The sequence below is a fragment of the Anomaloglossus baeobatrachus genome, chromosome 11, assembly GCF_048569485.1.
Source record: "Anomaloglossus baeobatrachus isolate aAnoBae1 chromosome 11, aAnoBae1.hap1, whole genome shotgun sequence".
Taxonomy (NCBI): Eukaryota; Metazoa; Chordata; class Amphibia; order Anura; family Aromobatidae; genus Anomaloglossus; species Anomaloglossus baeobatrachus.
In genome coordinates, this window is record NC_134363.1 from 147,405,471 (window position 1) to 147,422,118 (window position 16,648).

At 41.3% G+C, this 16,648-nt stretch overlaps 1 protein-coding gene across 1 annotated transcript; it reads right to left on the reverse strand.

Annotated features, from left to right (window-relative positions):
* Window positions 1-13,155: 13,155 nt before the first annotated feature.
* Window positions 13,156-14,128, reverse strand: LOC142255876 (olfactory receptor 6N2-like). The gene is given in 2 exon segments (XM_075327323.1): window positions 13,156-13,645; window positions 13,647-14,128. Coding segments are annotated over 2 exon segments (972 nt in total).
* Between the last annotated feature and the right edge of the window lie 2,520 nt (window positions 14,129-16,648).

Sequence of the window (16,648 nt, forward strand, 5' to 3'; positions counted from 1 at the left end):
CTCCGCTTCATCTGTGATATGGATTTATGAGACCAGTGGTCAGGCTTTTTATGTTTTCATGGTATCTACAATAAAAGTGAAGAAGGATTGAAAATAGGTGTGTGACTCCATAGTTACACCAAAATTAAACCTTAAAGTTTCATATCAAGTGGTTTCTCCAAAGTTAACAGGATATGTCATCTTCACTGACTACTGCAGTGTCAGACAATGTGTCTCTAGTACTTAGTAGAGCAATTTTGGCTGTTATGACCTGCTCCTAGCAGCCTAAGGAATTTTAGGAATCTTAGTCCAATCCTTATGGGCAATAGTCTACAGGTCACTAATATTCTTGGGTTTGTATGACTGGCCCGCCCCGAGGTCGAGGTACTCGGAACCGGGCCGGACTAGTCCAGAGATGTCAGCGGTAGCGGTGCTCGGCTCCGAGATCCTGACGGAGTCCTTTAATAAAAGAAGGGGGATTATGGCTATTTACATTTGGATAAAATTCGTGACGCCACCTGTGGTTTTTGCAGCTATGAGGCTGCAGCTGCTAGACGGGACCCCCGGGGATGGTGTTATGGCAGTTGAGGTATTTCTGCTCCCCACAGGTGGAGCGAGTAACCGTTAGGAGAGTCAATGGTAGGGATCAAGTAAAGCAGCAGGAGCGGGATGTCTGGGAGGTGCAGTACTTCTAGCGGTATTCTTCAGGACTGACAGGGCGCGGGAAGTAGGGGACACAAGGGCTGTGGTTCAAGATGTTTTTACTCACATACTGTTCCTTATGCCCGCAGGGTGCCGGTCTCCACCATGATGGGCTCCAGGCGATCCCATACTCCTCAGTTCCTAGTGTCGGTTGTGTGACCTGGTAGGCTCTTCCTCCATGCACCTGTTTGTAATTGGCGGCTCCCCATGGCCTGAAGCATTCTTGGGTCCCCTCTTGGTCTCACTGTCCTGGCCAGTACGGTAGGCAGCTTGAACCTCTCAATGGGTTGGACCTCTGTCCCAATTCCCAGATTCTAGGTCTGCTGCTGTGCCCCGGACACTCTTTTAGGCCGAGAAACGTAAAATCTTCTCTCCCGGTAGATTTATTAGGCGAGCTTAAAGGCGTTCCATAATCTATGGCTCTACACCCCGCCTGCACTTGCTCCTGTTAGCACCGACACCGTAATCTCCCAGTGACCATACTCCTTTTTCCACCAAAGTCACTAAGTGAGCTCCTCCCTGGACCAAAGTCCCTTCCTCGCTCTCCGTCCACTTCTAACTGACTCTGTCAACGGTCAACTGTCACTCTCCAACTTAACTCCGCCCACTAAGCTCCACCCTCTAGATGCTTCTAGATACAGTGCACGGGGATTAAGTACCATAACCAGGTTACTGGTCGCAATGAATTAATGGGACCTGCCCCAGCCCTGATCTAATGCGTGACCTAATCTGTTGTGTGTTAGGATGTGGTGTTGTGTGGAACCGACTCTCATCAACCAAGAATCCGGGATGAGCACAGCACCTAAAATCAGGTGCCGTACCCTGTGGCGACTGAAGCCTCAGGGGCGCCACATCTATACTGCAGATGATGCTTTAAATCCAAGAAACACTTTTAATGGTGCTCAAGTGAAGCAACCCTGATGCTCTCTCTAGAATCTTCCTTGACTTCTTCAGAAACCAAGCCTTTGTGGACTCTGATTAATGGTTGGAAGCATTGTCCTATTGCAAGGTCCAATGATGCCCAAGCTTTAGCATCTTCATAGAAGACATGAGGTTTTCTCCTAGGTTTTCCTGAAAATTGGTTGAATCCATCTTGTCCTCTACACACTGCAGGTTTCCAGTGACAAAGTAAGCAAAGTAGCTCCAGATCATCATCGAGCCATTGCCAGGTTGCACTGTAGTCATCAAGCCATAACCATACTTCACTTTAGGCATCACTGAGCCACCTCCATGCATCACTGTAGGTATCTTCGAGCCACCTCCATGCTTCATTATAGGCATCAATGAGCCACCTTCATGCTTCACTGTAGGAATCACCGATTCACCACCATGCTTCACTGTAGGCATCACCGAGCCACCACTATGCTTCACATTAGTCATCACCGATTCCCCACCATGCTTCACTAGAGGCATCACAGAGCCATTGCCATACTTCACTGTAGTCAACATTGATTCACCAGCGTGCTTCACTGTAGGCATCACTGATTCACCACCATGCTTAACTGTACGCATCACTGAGCCACTGCCATGCATAACTGTAGGCATCACTGATTCACCACCATGCTTAACTGTTGGAATCACTGATCCAAGGCCATGCTTAACTGCAGGCATCACTGAGCCACCATTATGCTTCATTTCAGTCATTACCAAGCCAATGCTGTGCTTCATTGGAGGCAAGCAGGCAGTTAATTTTGAGTATCTGCTTCATTCTTCCTCCCCAGACATACTGCTGATCCATAAATTCAAAAAGTTCCAGTTCTGTTTAATCGTATCATAGAACAAAATCCCTCGATTTCTATGGCTTATTTATATGGTTTTAAGTATATTCGATATGATATTTCTTGCACTTTTGGAACACTATGTCTTCGAGTGGGTCATTGAGTTTGGGCATGGAGACCTTCTGTCTTTAGGATGCACCTTACTATACAAACTGAAACCTCATTGACTGTAGCCAACAAATTTGCTGCAGGTCATTTGCAGCCTCGCAAGGGTTTTTTGACCACCTGTCGCCTCAGAAATCTGGTGGAAATCGGTGACAGCTTACACCATCTGCCCGGCCAGGTACTACAGTCAGTGTTCCTGTAAGTTGAACTCGTGAACGCTGCTTCCAGCTGCATCTCTAAGAACATTCAATGACTTTTTAATCCTTTTCCTTGTTTGTACAGGCAATGATCTCTTAATATTCTGGACCACTTTTATTTCTAACAGGCAATGGAATATTACAGACAAGCAAAACCCCCCGCCCAGTCCAGGTATTTGATCTGTTTTATCTCACCTGATGTAGTTAATGAACCTCTTGAGGTTGCGACAACTCTTGATTTCTAAATGTGTGCTTTTTTGAGGGATTCTAGTCTATGTTAGGTTATAGAGTGAACTCGGTGGAATTGTATCTTAGACCTCAAAAGTAAGAAACTATGGACTGAATAATTCTGAGATTCCTATATTCAGTAAAAGTGACATCTTGTACTGAAATTGGAGATACCACTTGATATGTTAGTTGTGTTGCACTATTTACATTTTTCTTATTTAATTGATTTATCGCAAACAACAGAAAATTTCTATGGTAGTACTCATCACTAGTTAGGAGTACTGAACACCTGAGCATGGTATAGCCCACTCATCACTAGTTACGAGTACTGAGCACCTGAGTATGGTAGTGCTCGCCCTTCACTAGTTACGAGTACTGAGAACCCGAACATGATAGTGCTCACTCATCACTAGTTATGAGTACTGATCATCTGAGCATGGTAGTGCTCGCTCTTCACTAGTTACGAGTACCGAGCACTCAAGCATGGTAGTGCTCACTCATCAATAGTACCATTTTCCCTGTCCCTGCTGCTGAAAAACATCCCCAAAGCATGATGCTGCCACCACCATGCTTCACTGTGTGCTTATGGTATTCTTTGGGTGATGAGTTGTGTTGGTTTGACGTCAGAAATAGCATTTACCTTGGTGGCCAAAAAGTTCAATTTTGCTCTCATCTGAACACAGTATCTTCCTCCAAACATTTGTGGAGTTTCCCATGTCTTTTGGCAAACTCAAAACAGTCCCTTCAATTTTTGCCCATAAGTAAAGGCCTCTTTCTGGCCACACTTCAATAAAGGGACAGCTGTATGGAGTGCATGGTTTATTGTGGTCGTAAGGACAGATATTACAGTCTCTACTTGGGAATCTCTGCTTGGAAACTCTGCAGCTCCTTCAGGGTTACTTTTGGTCTCTGTACTGCCTTTCTGAATAATGTCCTTCTTGCCCGGCTGAGAGTGTTGGTGGGTGGCCTTATCTTGGCAGGTTTGTTGTGATTCCATGTTCTTTCCATTTGATGATAATGGATTTGTGGTGCTACGGAGGATCATCAGAAATTGGGATATATTTTAGAACCCAACCCTGACTTGTTCCTCTCAACAACTTTGTCTCTGACTTGTTTGGAGATCTCCTTGGTCTTTCTGGTGTTGTTTGGAGATCTCCTTGATCTTTGTAGTGTTGTTTGAAGATCTTCTTGGTCTTCATGGTGTTGTTTGGAGATCTCCTTGATCTTCATGGTGTTGTTTGGAGATCACCTTTGTCTTCATGGGGATGTTTGGAGACCTCATTGGTCTTCATGGTGTTGTTTGGAGATCTTCTTGGTCTTCATGGTGGTGTTTGGCGATCTCCTTGGTCTTCATGGTGGTATATGGAGATCTCCTTGGTCTTCATGGTATTGTTTGATTAGTGGAGCCTCTTGCTTAATGGTGTTACAGCCTCTGCGGCCTTTCAAAAAAGCCATGTATATACTGACAGACCCAGGGACACTTAGATTGCACACAGGTAGATTTCCTGTCAGTAAACATGGGACTTATGAAGGTAATTGCTTGCACCAGAAATATTTAGAGGCTTCATAGCAAAAAGAGTGAATACATAGGCACATGTACCATTTTTATTTATATTATCCCATAAATTGAATTTTTGCCTATATATTTCTCACTTCACTTCCCCAACTTAGACTATTTAGTTCTGATGCATCACACACAAATCGGATTACAAAAATATTAAAACGCAGGTTGGAATGTAACAAAATAGGTAAGAAATCCAAGGGGGTGAATACTTTTGAAAGGCACTGCATGGTCTCATTATGGGAACATACCCTAGATGTGGATAAATGTCCGAGATGGGAACATCTCTTAAACAATTAATAATCCTTACGCAGTAATTTCTTACAGATGTTTAGTAAATGGGAAAATGTTTTCTAAAAGTCAAATATTCTTGGAAAAAAATAAAACAAAAAAAATAATAATGTGATTCCATAATTTGTATGTAAAAACATGGAGCACAACATACAGCAATTTATAAAAGTGATCCCGATACCTGAATTCTGTGTGACACAATAATTATGTGAGATTCTGTTTAAATAGATCCAGATGTTCGGGGAATTTATTCCCTACAGGAAACTGTTAATTGAAATTTAGAATTTATTTCTGGCTCTCTTGAATATGTAATCATTGGATTTTATTTTATCTTAATTGGATGTTAGAGTGGAGAAGTTACACCGTTAAGAAGAGGAAGATAAGTCATAATTTATCCAGGACATGTAAGTTTGCTATATTTTTCAGAGTTGAGCGAATAAATTTGCAGGAATATAGTCCAACGGCCACATCCGTATTCCATGGCCACCGAGAGCCCTACCAATCTCCTCCTACTGACCAGCATCCTCTGCGCCCCTTCTGGTTTTTAGGTTCCATTAAACACTGATGATGTTGCACCGGACAGGCGCAATAATCAGAGGGTGCGTCAAGAATGCCGGCAGGTAGGAGGCAGTTCCCAGGGCTCCAACCACTGACCATTGATCCAGGATCCTGCAAATCAATTTGCTTGTTTCTAGTGACTTCCATTAAAAGAATGGTTTGGATTCTGCCAGAAAGTCTTCTCATCAAAACTATAAACTCCATGACAGAACGTCAATATACCCAATTGTGAGTCAATGGGGTCCATCAAGGCTAGCTTTAATCTCCTTATGGTGTATCTGACATGAAATATTATCACAGGTTTGTCACGGGTGACAGACAGACATGTGGTTTCAGGCAATAGAAAGTCACAGCGTTTGGCTGCGCAGAATGCTCCCTGACTTTCCATTGTTCCTGCTGTCGGTATTCATTGGTATAGGTAGCTTTCCTGCTGGATTCATCTCTCCTCCTTTTGGACCCAGCAGGAGCTCGCCTTCCATCCAGCTGCTGATCATCAGCATAATTTTGATGTTTAATCCTTGGACTTGTGCTGGTGATATTTTCAGTTCCTCCAAGCCAAGGTTGTAAGCAGTTGGCTTGCTCTCCTCTGTGGTATCATTGCTGTAAGCTTGCTGAACTTCTACCTGAGTCATCTAATGATAAGTAGTTCATGCTTTTCCCCTGTGTGTCCCCATTGTGTCTTCTATAGTTGTGTAGGGGAGTTGACGAAGAGCTCATCCCATCTTTTCCCTATTTAGGGCCCAGCATCAGGTATCTGGCTCGGCGCACCGGTGTGGAACCTATCTAGGGTGATGAGCAACCCCAGGGCACAGCAGTAGATTTGGTCAGGGGTCACCATCTTTCCTTTGTCTAGACGCAAGGTTCCCCTTCCCTTCTCTTTCGCCATGCGCTTGGTACTTCCCCATACCAAGCGTGACAAATATCTCATCAACCAAACCCATGTTGCAAATGTGAATGAAGCCTTTTTACATTGGCGTGACATAAAAAATATATTTTGACCACACAAAAATCAAAATAGGAACATGTAAGATAGAAATAGAAAAGTGTTTGGTAGTATACAGTATTCTATGTACTAAGATGAAGAACGTTGGTAGAAATAGAAAACAATTTACAAAGTACGGTTGAAGAAATACACTTGTCCATAAAGTTCAACCAACGTGTAGGAAATGATAAAGGAAAAGGGTACATGTAAATATGTAAATCGATAATGCATGATCCAGTCTGCCCTAAAGAGCAAATGTTTCCCTCCTGATCCCAATTGTCGATCGACTAGAACTACAGTCAGAACAAGAGATTTAAACATCTATATAAGAATATTTGTTATTTTCTTCTAATATATCTACTGTAAGTCTTTTATAAGCCACCAACAGGTCCCATTATGACAAATTCCGGAGGTCGACTGTTCTCCATATTAATAGTTCTCATGGTAAAGAAGCCTTGTCTCCTCTGGAGACTGAACCTGTTTTTCTCCAGACGGAGGGAGTGCTTGTTGTTTTTAGGACCAGCTACAACATCTTATTGGAGGGTTAGGCCCCCCCCAAACATATTAGATAGCTCTGAGCCGAACGTTTGCATGGTTGAAGGCTACCTCTCCCGACTCCCCCACAACAAATACATTTGGCACGGCTGATGCTCCTGTGTTCTCTGGGGTAGAGGTGTTGCCAGACTCCTCTGGTGAAAGTAGTGATCAGTCATTGGAAATCCAACTGGCTGGAGCCTTCTTTTCCCAGACATCATATGTTTGGGAATACTCAAGTGACTACTATCAATATTAGACTGACGGTTGGATATTCGAGGGACCTTTAAATCCGAATAGTTGGCAATTATTTTAATTGGATTTTAGGAATAAGTCCACTCATGTCTCTGGGCTCTGCCTGGTAATGGCATGCTATGTGAATTATTACTATGTGAATGGGATTGAATTGCAATATCAAGCAATTGCAATCCGAATCAAAATCAGGAGACTAGAGAGGTTATCATGGGGCAATTCTACTTGGCAACAAGGGACCAGGCACCAAAGCATTTGGAAAATGAGCTATCTTTGGAAAGAATCAAGTCAACGTCAGAATGACGACAATGGACCCAATTAATCAAGACAAGCGTTTTGCACCTCAGTCTCATTGATTGGTGTGTCATAGTAAAATGCTCTAAATTCATTAACATTTGTGGTGGAAAAATCCAGTATGCATGGGTTTAGTCTAAAATAGAACAAACCGCATGCAAAAGTTCGAAATAAAGCATAGTAATGACGTCCTTACACATGTAATAGTTGTAAACCCAAAAATTATCTTCCAACTCGGCCGAGCATTAATGTGTTTTCATTGGGGAAGAGGACAAAGTCACCACCAAAGCTCATCTCCTGGAAAACAAGATTGGGCCTAAAAATTAAAAGTGTCCAACCCTTATTTATTCCAACATCATGTGTCAGGGGAGAATCTGGATGCCTCTCTACACACTGGATTGTTGGCCGATCCTGCCAAATTTGTTGAGTTAACACAACTGAAGGAAGCCCCCATCAACATTAGATTAACTTCAGCTGAACCCACTGATACCGAGAGTTTCAGCAGTCTAATGTGAACGGGGGCCTCCCAAATCTTTCTCAACAGATGATGTCAGGAGAACTAAGGATCTGGCATGTCCAATTTCAGACTTTACCTAAAGCAATGTGGAAGGGAAAAATTATAATTTCACTCTATCACAAAAATGTTGCTTTAGCCCCAAAGTTTACATTTTCACAAGGGTAACTGGATAAAAAACACTGTACAATTTGTTGAGAAATTTCTCCTGAGTGCGCTGATACCGCATATGTCGTGCTAAACTACTGTTTGGGTGCACAGCAGGAGTGCCATTTGAGTTTTCGAACTTGAAATCGCCTGGAATCAATAGTGGATACCATGTCACATTTGCAGAACCCCTGATGCGCCAAAACAGTGGAAACCTCCATCAAGTGACCCAATTTTGGAACCTAAACCCCTCAAGAAATTTAACTGGATGTGTGATGAGCGCCTTGAATTACCAAGTACTTCTCAGAATTTTATAACATTGAGCCGTGAATATAAAAAAATTAATTTTCCTCTCAAAAATGTTGCTTTAGCCCCAAATATTGTGTTTTCACAAGGGTAACAAGAAAAAATGCACCATATAATTTGTTGTGCAACTTGTCCTGAGTACATCGAACTCTCATGTGTGGTGAAAAACTACTGTTTGGGTGCACGGCAAAGCTCTTAAGAGAAGGAGTACCATTTGACTTTTGAAATGCAAAATTGGCTGGAATTGATAGCGGACGCCATGTCATGTTTGCAGAGCCCCTGATGCCTAAATAGTAGAGCTACCCCAAAAGTGACTAGATGTCGGAAACTAGACCCCTCAAGGAATTTAACTTTAGGTGTGGTGAGCACCTCGAACCCCCAGGTGCTTCACAAAATCTTAGAATTTTGAGCCATGAAAATTAAAAATCACATTTTCCCCACAAAAAAACTGCTTTAGCTCCAAACTTTTTTTGTTTTCACAAGGGTAGGAGGAAAGGATACACCATACTACTTGTTATGCAGTTCCTCATGAGTACCCCATATGTGGTAGAAAACTACTGTTTTGGTGCACAGAAGGGAAGGAGTACGATTTGACTTTCAGAGCGCAAAATTGGCTCCCCAGCAGACAATCTGGGGCAAAGCAGGATTGAGCCCTTTGAATTTCAACACTTGATCCTTTTATTTTTCCAGGGGATGCCATACAAGGCTTACATAGACGAGTGGGTGTGACAGTTAAGAGGGATAACTAATGAACAAATGAGTGTTTCGTCCATACTTGTTGATGGTATATGGGGACATTAATTCTTTCTGCAACATTTTTCTTTGTCATGTTTCAGATAGACCCAGGGAGAAAGTGTACATCTCCTCCAAAAAGACTGGTCTAGGTCAATTAAAAAAATTAAAATGGCAATAACTTTCAAAATATAATCTAATGTATGAAACAGAAATAAAATAAGACATTCCCTTTAAGCTACTTTTTGCTGTCATTTCAAATAAATGTCTATCATTCACTTAAAGCAACCTGTTCGGAAATTCATGCTGTGCAGAGAGAGACCTGTCAATCAAGCAAAACTAGGCAGGGAGAAGCCGACGAGGACCAACCTTAATTGATGGCTTCTCATTCCCAGCTCCTGCTTAAACTGTTTTCTCTGAAACACTGCAGCATTTGAGTGAAACATAGATATCTCAAATTAGGAAACCTTTCCCAGATTCATGTTGCCTATGGTTCAGTACTGGTCGACAATCTAAGGTACAGTTAGGTCCAGAAATATTTGGACAGTGACACAATTTTCGCGAGTTGGGCTCTGCATGCCACCACATTGGATTTGAAATGAAACCTCTACAACAGAATTCAAGTGCAGATTGTAACGTTTAATTTGAAGGTTTGATCAAATATATCTGATAGAAATTGTATGAATTGTACACATTTCTTTACAAACACTCCACATTTTAGGAGGTCAAAAGTAATTGGACAAATAAACCAAACCCAAACAAAATATTTTTATTTTCAATATTTTGTTGCGAATCCTTTGGAGGCAATCACTGCCTTAAGTCTGGAACCCATGGACATCACCAAATGCTGGGTTTCCTCCTTCTTAATGCTTTGCCAGGCCTTTACAGCTGCAGCCTTCAGGTCTTGCTTGTTTGTGGGTCTTTCCGTCTTAAGTCTGGATTTGAGCAAGTGAAATGCATGCTCAATTGGGTTAAGATCTGGTAATTGACTTGGCCATTGCAGAATGTTCCACTTTTTTGCACTCATGAATTCCTGGGTAGCTTTGGCTGTATGCTTGGGGTCATTGTCCATCTGTACTATGAAGCGCCGTCCGATCAACTTTGCGGCATTTGGCTGAATCTGGGCTGAAAGTATATCCCGGTACACTTCAGAATTCATCCGGCTACTCTTGTCTGCTGTTATGTCATCAATAAACACAAGTGACCCAGTGCCATTGAAAGCCATGCATGCCCATGCCATCACATTGCCTCCACCATGTTTTACAGAGGATGTGGTGTGCCTTGGATCATGTGCCGTTCCCTTTCTTCTCCAAACTTTTTTCTTCCCATCATTCTGGTACAGGTTGATCTTTGTCTCATCTGTCCATAGAATACTTTTCCAGAACTGAGCTGGCTTCATGAGGTGTTTTTCAGCAAATTTAACTCTGGCCTGTCTATTTTTGGAATTGATGAATGGTTTGCATCTAGATGTGAACCCTTTGTATTTCCTTTCATGGAGTCTTCTCTTTACTGTTGACTTAGAGACAGATACACCTACTTCACTGAGAGTGTTCTGGACTTCAGTTGATGTTGTGAACGGGTTATTCTTCACCAAAGAAAGTATGCGGCGATCATCCACCACTGTTGTCATCCGTGGACGCCCAGGCCTTTTTTGAGTTCCCAAGCTCACCAGTCAATTCCTTTTTTCTCAGAATGTACCCGACTGTTGATTTTGCTACTCCAAGCATGTCTGCTATCTCTCTGATGGATTTTTTTTTTTCAGCCTCAGGATGTTCTGCTTCACCTCAATTGAGAGTTCCTTAGACCGCATGTTGTCTGGTCACAGGAACAACTTCCAAATGCAAAACCACACACCTGTAATCAACCCCAGACCTTTTAACTACTTCATTGATTACAGGTTAACGAGGGAGACGCCTTCAGAATTAATTGCAGCCCTTAAGAGTCCCTTGTCCAATTACTTTTGGTCCCTTGAAAAAGAGGAGGCTATGCATTACAGAGCTATGATTCCTAAACCCTTTCTCCGATTTGGATGTGAAAACTCTCATATTGCAGCTGGGAGTGTGCACTTTCAGCCCATATTACATATATAATTGTATTTCTGAACATGTTTTTGTAAACAGCTAAAATAACAAAACTTGTGTCACTGTCCAAATATTTCTGGACCTAACTGTATAAGGTAGCCTCCAGACTATCCCACAAAAGATGATATTGGGGGGGTAAGGGGACTGACCGACAATCTAAGGTGTAAGGTGGCCACCCGACTGTCCCACAAAAGATGATATTGGGGGAGGTAAGGGTACTGACCGACAAAGTAAGGTGTAATGTGGCCTCACGACTGTCCCACAAAAGATGATATTGGGGGAGGTAAGGGGACTGACCGTGACCGACAATCTAAGGTGTAAGGTGGCCTCCCAACTGTCCCACAAAAGATTATATTGGGGGAGGTTAGGGGATTGACCGACAATCTAAGGTGTAAGGTGGCTTCCAGACTGTCCCACAAAAGATTATATTGGGGGAGGTTAAGGGACTGACCGACAATCTAAGGTGTAAGGTGGCTTCCCGACTGACCCATAAAAGATGATATTGGTGGAGGTAAGGGGACTAACCGACAAGCTAAGGTATAAGGTGGCCTTCTGACTGTCCCACAAAAGATGATATTGGGGGAGGTTAGGGGACTGACCGACAATCTAAGGTGTAAGGTGGCCTCCCGACTGTCCCACAAAAGAGGATATTGGGGGAGGCAAGTGGACTGACCGACAAGCTAAGGTATAAGGTGACCTTCTGACTGTCCCACAAAAGATGATATTGGTGGAGGTAAAGGGACTGACCGACAATCTAAGGTATAAGTTGGCCTCCTAACTGTCCCACAAAAGAGGATATTGGTGGAGGTAAGGGGACTGACCGACAATTTAAGGTCTAAGGTGTAAGGTGGCCTCCTGACTGTCCCACAAAAGATTATATTGGGGGAGGTTAGGGGACTGACCGACAATCTAAGGTGTAAGGTGGCTTCCAGACTGTCCCACAAAAGATTATATTGGGGGAGGTTAGGGGACTGACCGACAATCTAAGGTGTAAGGTGGCTTCCCGACTGTCCCATAAAAGATGATATTGGTGGAGGTAAGGGGACTAACAGACAAGGTAAGGTGTAATGTGGCCTCCCGACTGTCCCACAAAAGATGATATTGGGGGAGGCAAGTGGACTGACCGACAAGCTAAGGTATAAGGTGGCCTTCTGACTGTCCCACAAAAGATGATATTGGTGGAGATAAAGGGACTGACCGACAATCTAAGGTGTAATTTGGCCTCCTAACTGTCCCACAAAAGATGATATTGGGGGAGGTAAGGGTTGGACAGTTTGGTTTAAATACCCAATCATTTTAGGGCTTTTTTAGGGAGATAAACCACAACCAAAAGGTATCTAACAGAGGCCTTCTCCTGTCTCCATATTTAAAACATTTGACCAAATGAATATTCGTGACTGTGCTGACTGAAGTGAGCATGCACCTCTCTCTGAGCACGATGATGATTAGTATAGAATCTAACAAGTGATGTGAAGGAGCTGGACTTCAAATCACATGCCAATGAGCTGTGCCGCCGGGAGTAAAATAAAGCCTGCACCACTACGAGGAGCGGTGCACAAAATTATAAATACCAGGCAGGCACAATTGTTAAGGTGTTAAATCACAAATGAGCAGTGTTACTTTGCCTGAGCTGTGCGGGCCCACCGGAGGACACTCCGGTTATCCGGTGAACCAGTCTGACCCTGTTCATGTGTATGGATACGTTCAGCCAATAAATATCCCATGTGTATGACCATCATGGATTGTATGTCTTTGATTACCATACAATACTAATCAAACAGGACAGATCTTTAACTCATTCTCCAATCTCTGCACCCCTTCAACGTATCATGTACAGAGCAGTCAACTTTTTCTTGCTCTTCGCCCAATGTCCGTAACATCCATAAGTGACAAGTCACCATAAAAAAGTTATTATCAGGCCGAAATCTTACATTTCTGCCTTGTTGTAAAATTGTAAAAAAATTTGATATTGATAGAACGCTTAAAAGCCAACCGGATCTCCTTATTCCGTAGGCTATAGATAAAAGGATTCAATATAGGGGTAAGGACCGAATAAATAACAGCTAGAACACGGTCGTAATACAAAGAGTAACTCTTAGTAAGACGCACATACATAAAGACAATACAGGTAAAAAACAAGAGGACTACGGTCAGGTGGGCAACGCACGTGGAAAAGGCCTTAATTCGCCCAACGGAGGTCCTTATTTTCAGGATAGCCATAATTATTTTAATATAGGAAATAATGATAAAGGTGAATGTCACTAGGATAATAAAGCTATTAATGACAAAATCAGCCAGAACATTAATAGATGTGTCGGTGCATGCCAAACTGAGCAAGGGTGGGAAGTCACAGAAGATATGCTGGATTTCTTTACTGCCGCAGAAGGGCAGTCGGGATGAGGATGACTTCTGTAATGGGGCACAGAAACCCCAAAGTAAAGCAGGCGGCTACTAGCTTTATAGTCATTTTGGAGGTCATAATAGAAGGGTAATGCAGTGGGTGACAAATTGCCAAATAACGGTCGTAGGCCATGGTGGTGAGGAGATAACACTCACTGGCTCCAAGGGAATGAAAGAAATACGTCTGCAAGAGGCAGCCATTAAAATGTATAGTCTTCCTTTCCGACAGAAGGTTTGTTAACATCTTTGGGATGGTAACGGCTGTATACCAAATTTCTAAGAAGGACAACATACTGATAAAAAAGTACATGGGTGTATGGAGACGTTGATTCAACCTTATTAGAATGAATATAGTCACATTACCGACAATGGTAAGAAGGTAAACGAGAAGGAGACAGATAAAAAGGATGGTCCCATATCTGTAGAGCGTAGGGAATCCTACAAGAGTAAATTCCACAACGGTGGTACTTGTGTTCCATCCTTCCATCATGGGACCTGGAAAGGAAGAAATTCACCTTATAGGATCAGATCCTGACATGATGCTACACATTGATCATAAACTTATAATATTAAAGGGGTTGTCCACTACTTTGACATTGATGGCCTATCCTTAGGATTGGTCATCAATGGCTGATTAGCCGGGGTCTGACATGCTGCACCCCCGCTGATCAGCTGATCTTGGTGCCAGCGGCGACAGCAGGCAGCCATAAATGCTCTGTTCCGGAGCTGCTTCGTCTTTTGATAGTGGCCACAGCTGGGTCCTGCACATTCGCCCTCCATTGTAATTAATAAGGGGTGGATGTGCAGTACCCGGCCGCGGCTGCAATCACAAGACAGAGCAGTTCTGGAACGGAGTATTTCCAGCCGGCAGCTGACGCCGCCAGGACCGAGAACAGCTGATCAGTGGGGGTGCGGCATGTTGAACCCTGGCCAATCTGACATTGATGGTCTATTCTTAGGATAGGTCATCAATGTCAAAATAGTGGACAACCCCTTTAAATTGTTTGTCCTAAGTCTAGTTGTTACTTGATATCCTTCTGTGGCCAAATCCCGAAGAGCAGGATTCTATTCCAATGTATTAATAATTTACCTTGAAGGGATTGTTGTTACTTTAAATATTGATTGCACATGATTCTGACTTCCCGAGAGAAGCCAGGTTTTGTTTCCTTTTTTTGAAAAAACCTAAATATTGCAATTGTTATGCCATGTGCCGCCAGGCACTGTAGTGGAACTCTACAGATGTACATGGAAACCTATAGACCCAATGCAAAATCTCTAGCATGGCCCCTGACAATCACAAAAAATGATTGATCCCCTTAAATTTCAACACCTCATCCTCAAGACATTGTAGACTGCGTTCCGATTGAGCACAGGGTGTGTTGTATAAGGATCTTAAAAAAAGCACAAAGCCCCCTGATGTACACTCAAGACAGCCATGAAGTTGTAGTCCTGTCCTAGATTAGATCCTGAACCATTGATAGTTGAGACACCATGGCGTGAAAGTGATTTATTAAAATTGTGCAATGCTTCAAAAAACTAATTCCGAGAGTCAACTTTCACATACAGTTGGGTCACAGAAACCTCGCTGATCCTGAGTAATTAAAATCATGAATTTAAAAAGATTAAAATCCATGATAGGAGGAGATGAAATATTCCAACACGTTTTTGGCATTGCCGCCCTATATTATTTAATGACTAAGGGTGAAATGCCGGAAACGCTTCAGAATATTTCATCTCCTCCTATCATGGATTTTAATCTTTTTTAATTATATGGAATAAATAAAATAATTTTTCATGTACACCTTTCTAATCCAAACTTCTTTTTCCTATATGTACTTATATGTGTTGATATGTTGGGCTGAGCGTTTTGTAGAATAATATACGTGGCTGCTGTATGAAGAGTGCAAGTAGCAGAGAGTTCATTAGTGTGTGTAACCATTACATATTATAGGTGCAGGCAGAAAAAAATTGTATTATCTACCTCTCTGCCTATGTGCATGAATTGGAGTATAAAAAAGGTAATAAAAAAAACAGAGGCGAGACCACTATAAAAATAAAGGATGGAATCAATCAACACAGAATTTCAGACCAATTTTGATTTAAGAAAACATGCTGCTTTAAAGCTTTAGCATCAATAGCTTACCTGATATCTTCATTTTATCAATAGGGAGTTGTAAAATTCCAAGTTAACATAAAATCAAAAAGCATATACATACAATTATTATTTATTTCAATTCTTGATTTAAAAATAAATGGTGTTCTAAGCTGGTAGAATAATACAGATGTAAAGCGAAAACTATAAAACCATTTAAAACAACTAAAATTGTAAAAACGTAATAAAAAGAACGCCATAATTCATTTTATCACTATTCAATATTATTCTTATTATTTTACATTCACACTAGATTTTATTATTACTATAATCAATATAGTACTGTTAATTTTAGAAATTATTAGAGAAAAAAAGTAAAAGATATACACAGGAGAAATGTAAAATTTCTAAGTTAACATGGCAGATGTTTTACGGCTCGATATTCATAATAATCCTGTATATATTTATTTTTTTTATTTATTTACTCTTTTTTTTATCTTTCCAAATGTATTTTTGTGCATTTTTTAACTTTCTAAGTTCATTATTTAGACATATTACTACATATATACAGTATATATATATATATATATATATATATATATACACACAGTATATATTTATATATATATATATATATAATATATACACACACACATATATACACTGTGTATATATATACTGTATATATATTAATGTGTATATACTGTATATTATATATATATATATATATATATATATATATATATATATATATATATATATATACACACATACATATAAAAAATACATGTAGATAGATATATATAATACATTTATGTATATACATGTACTCAACATATGCTGTATATGTGTGTGCGTGTGTATGTATATACAGTATATATATATATATATATATATAATATATGAAATCAAATT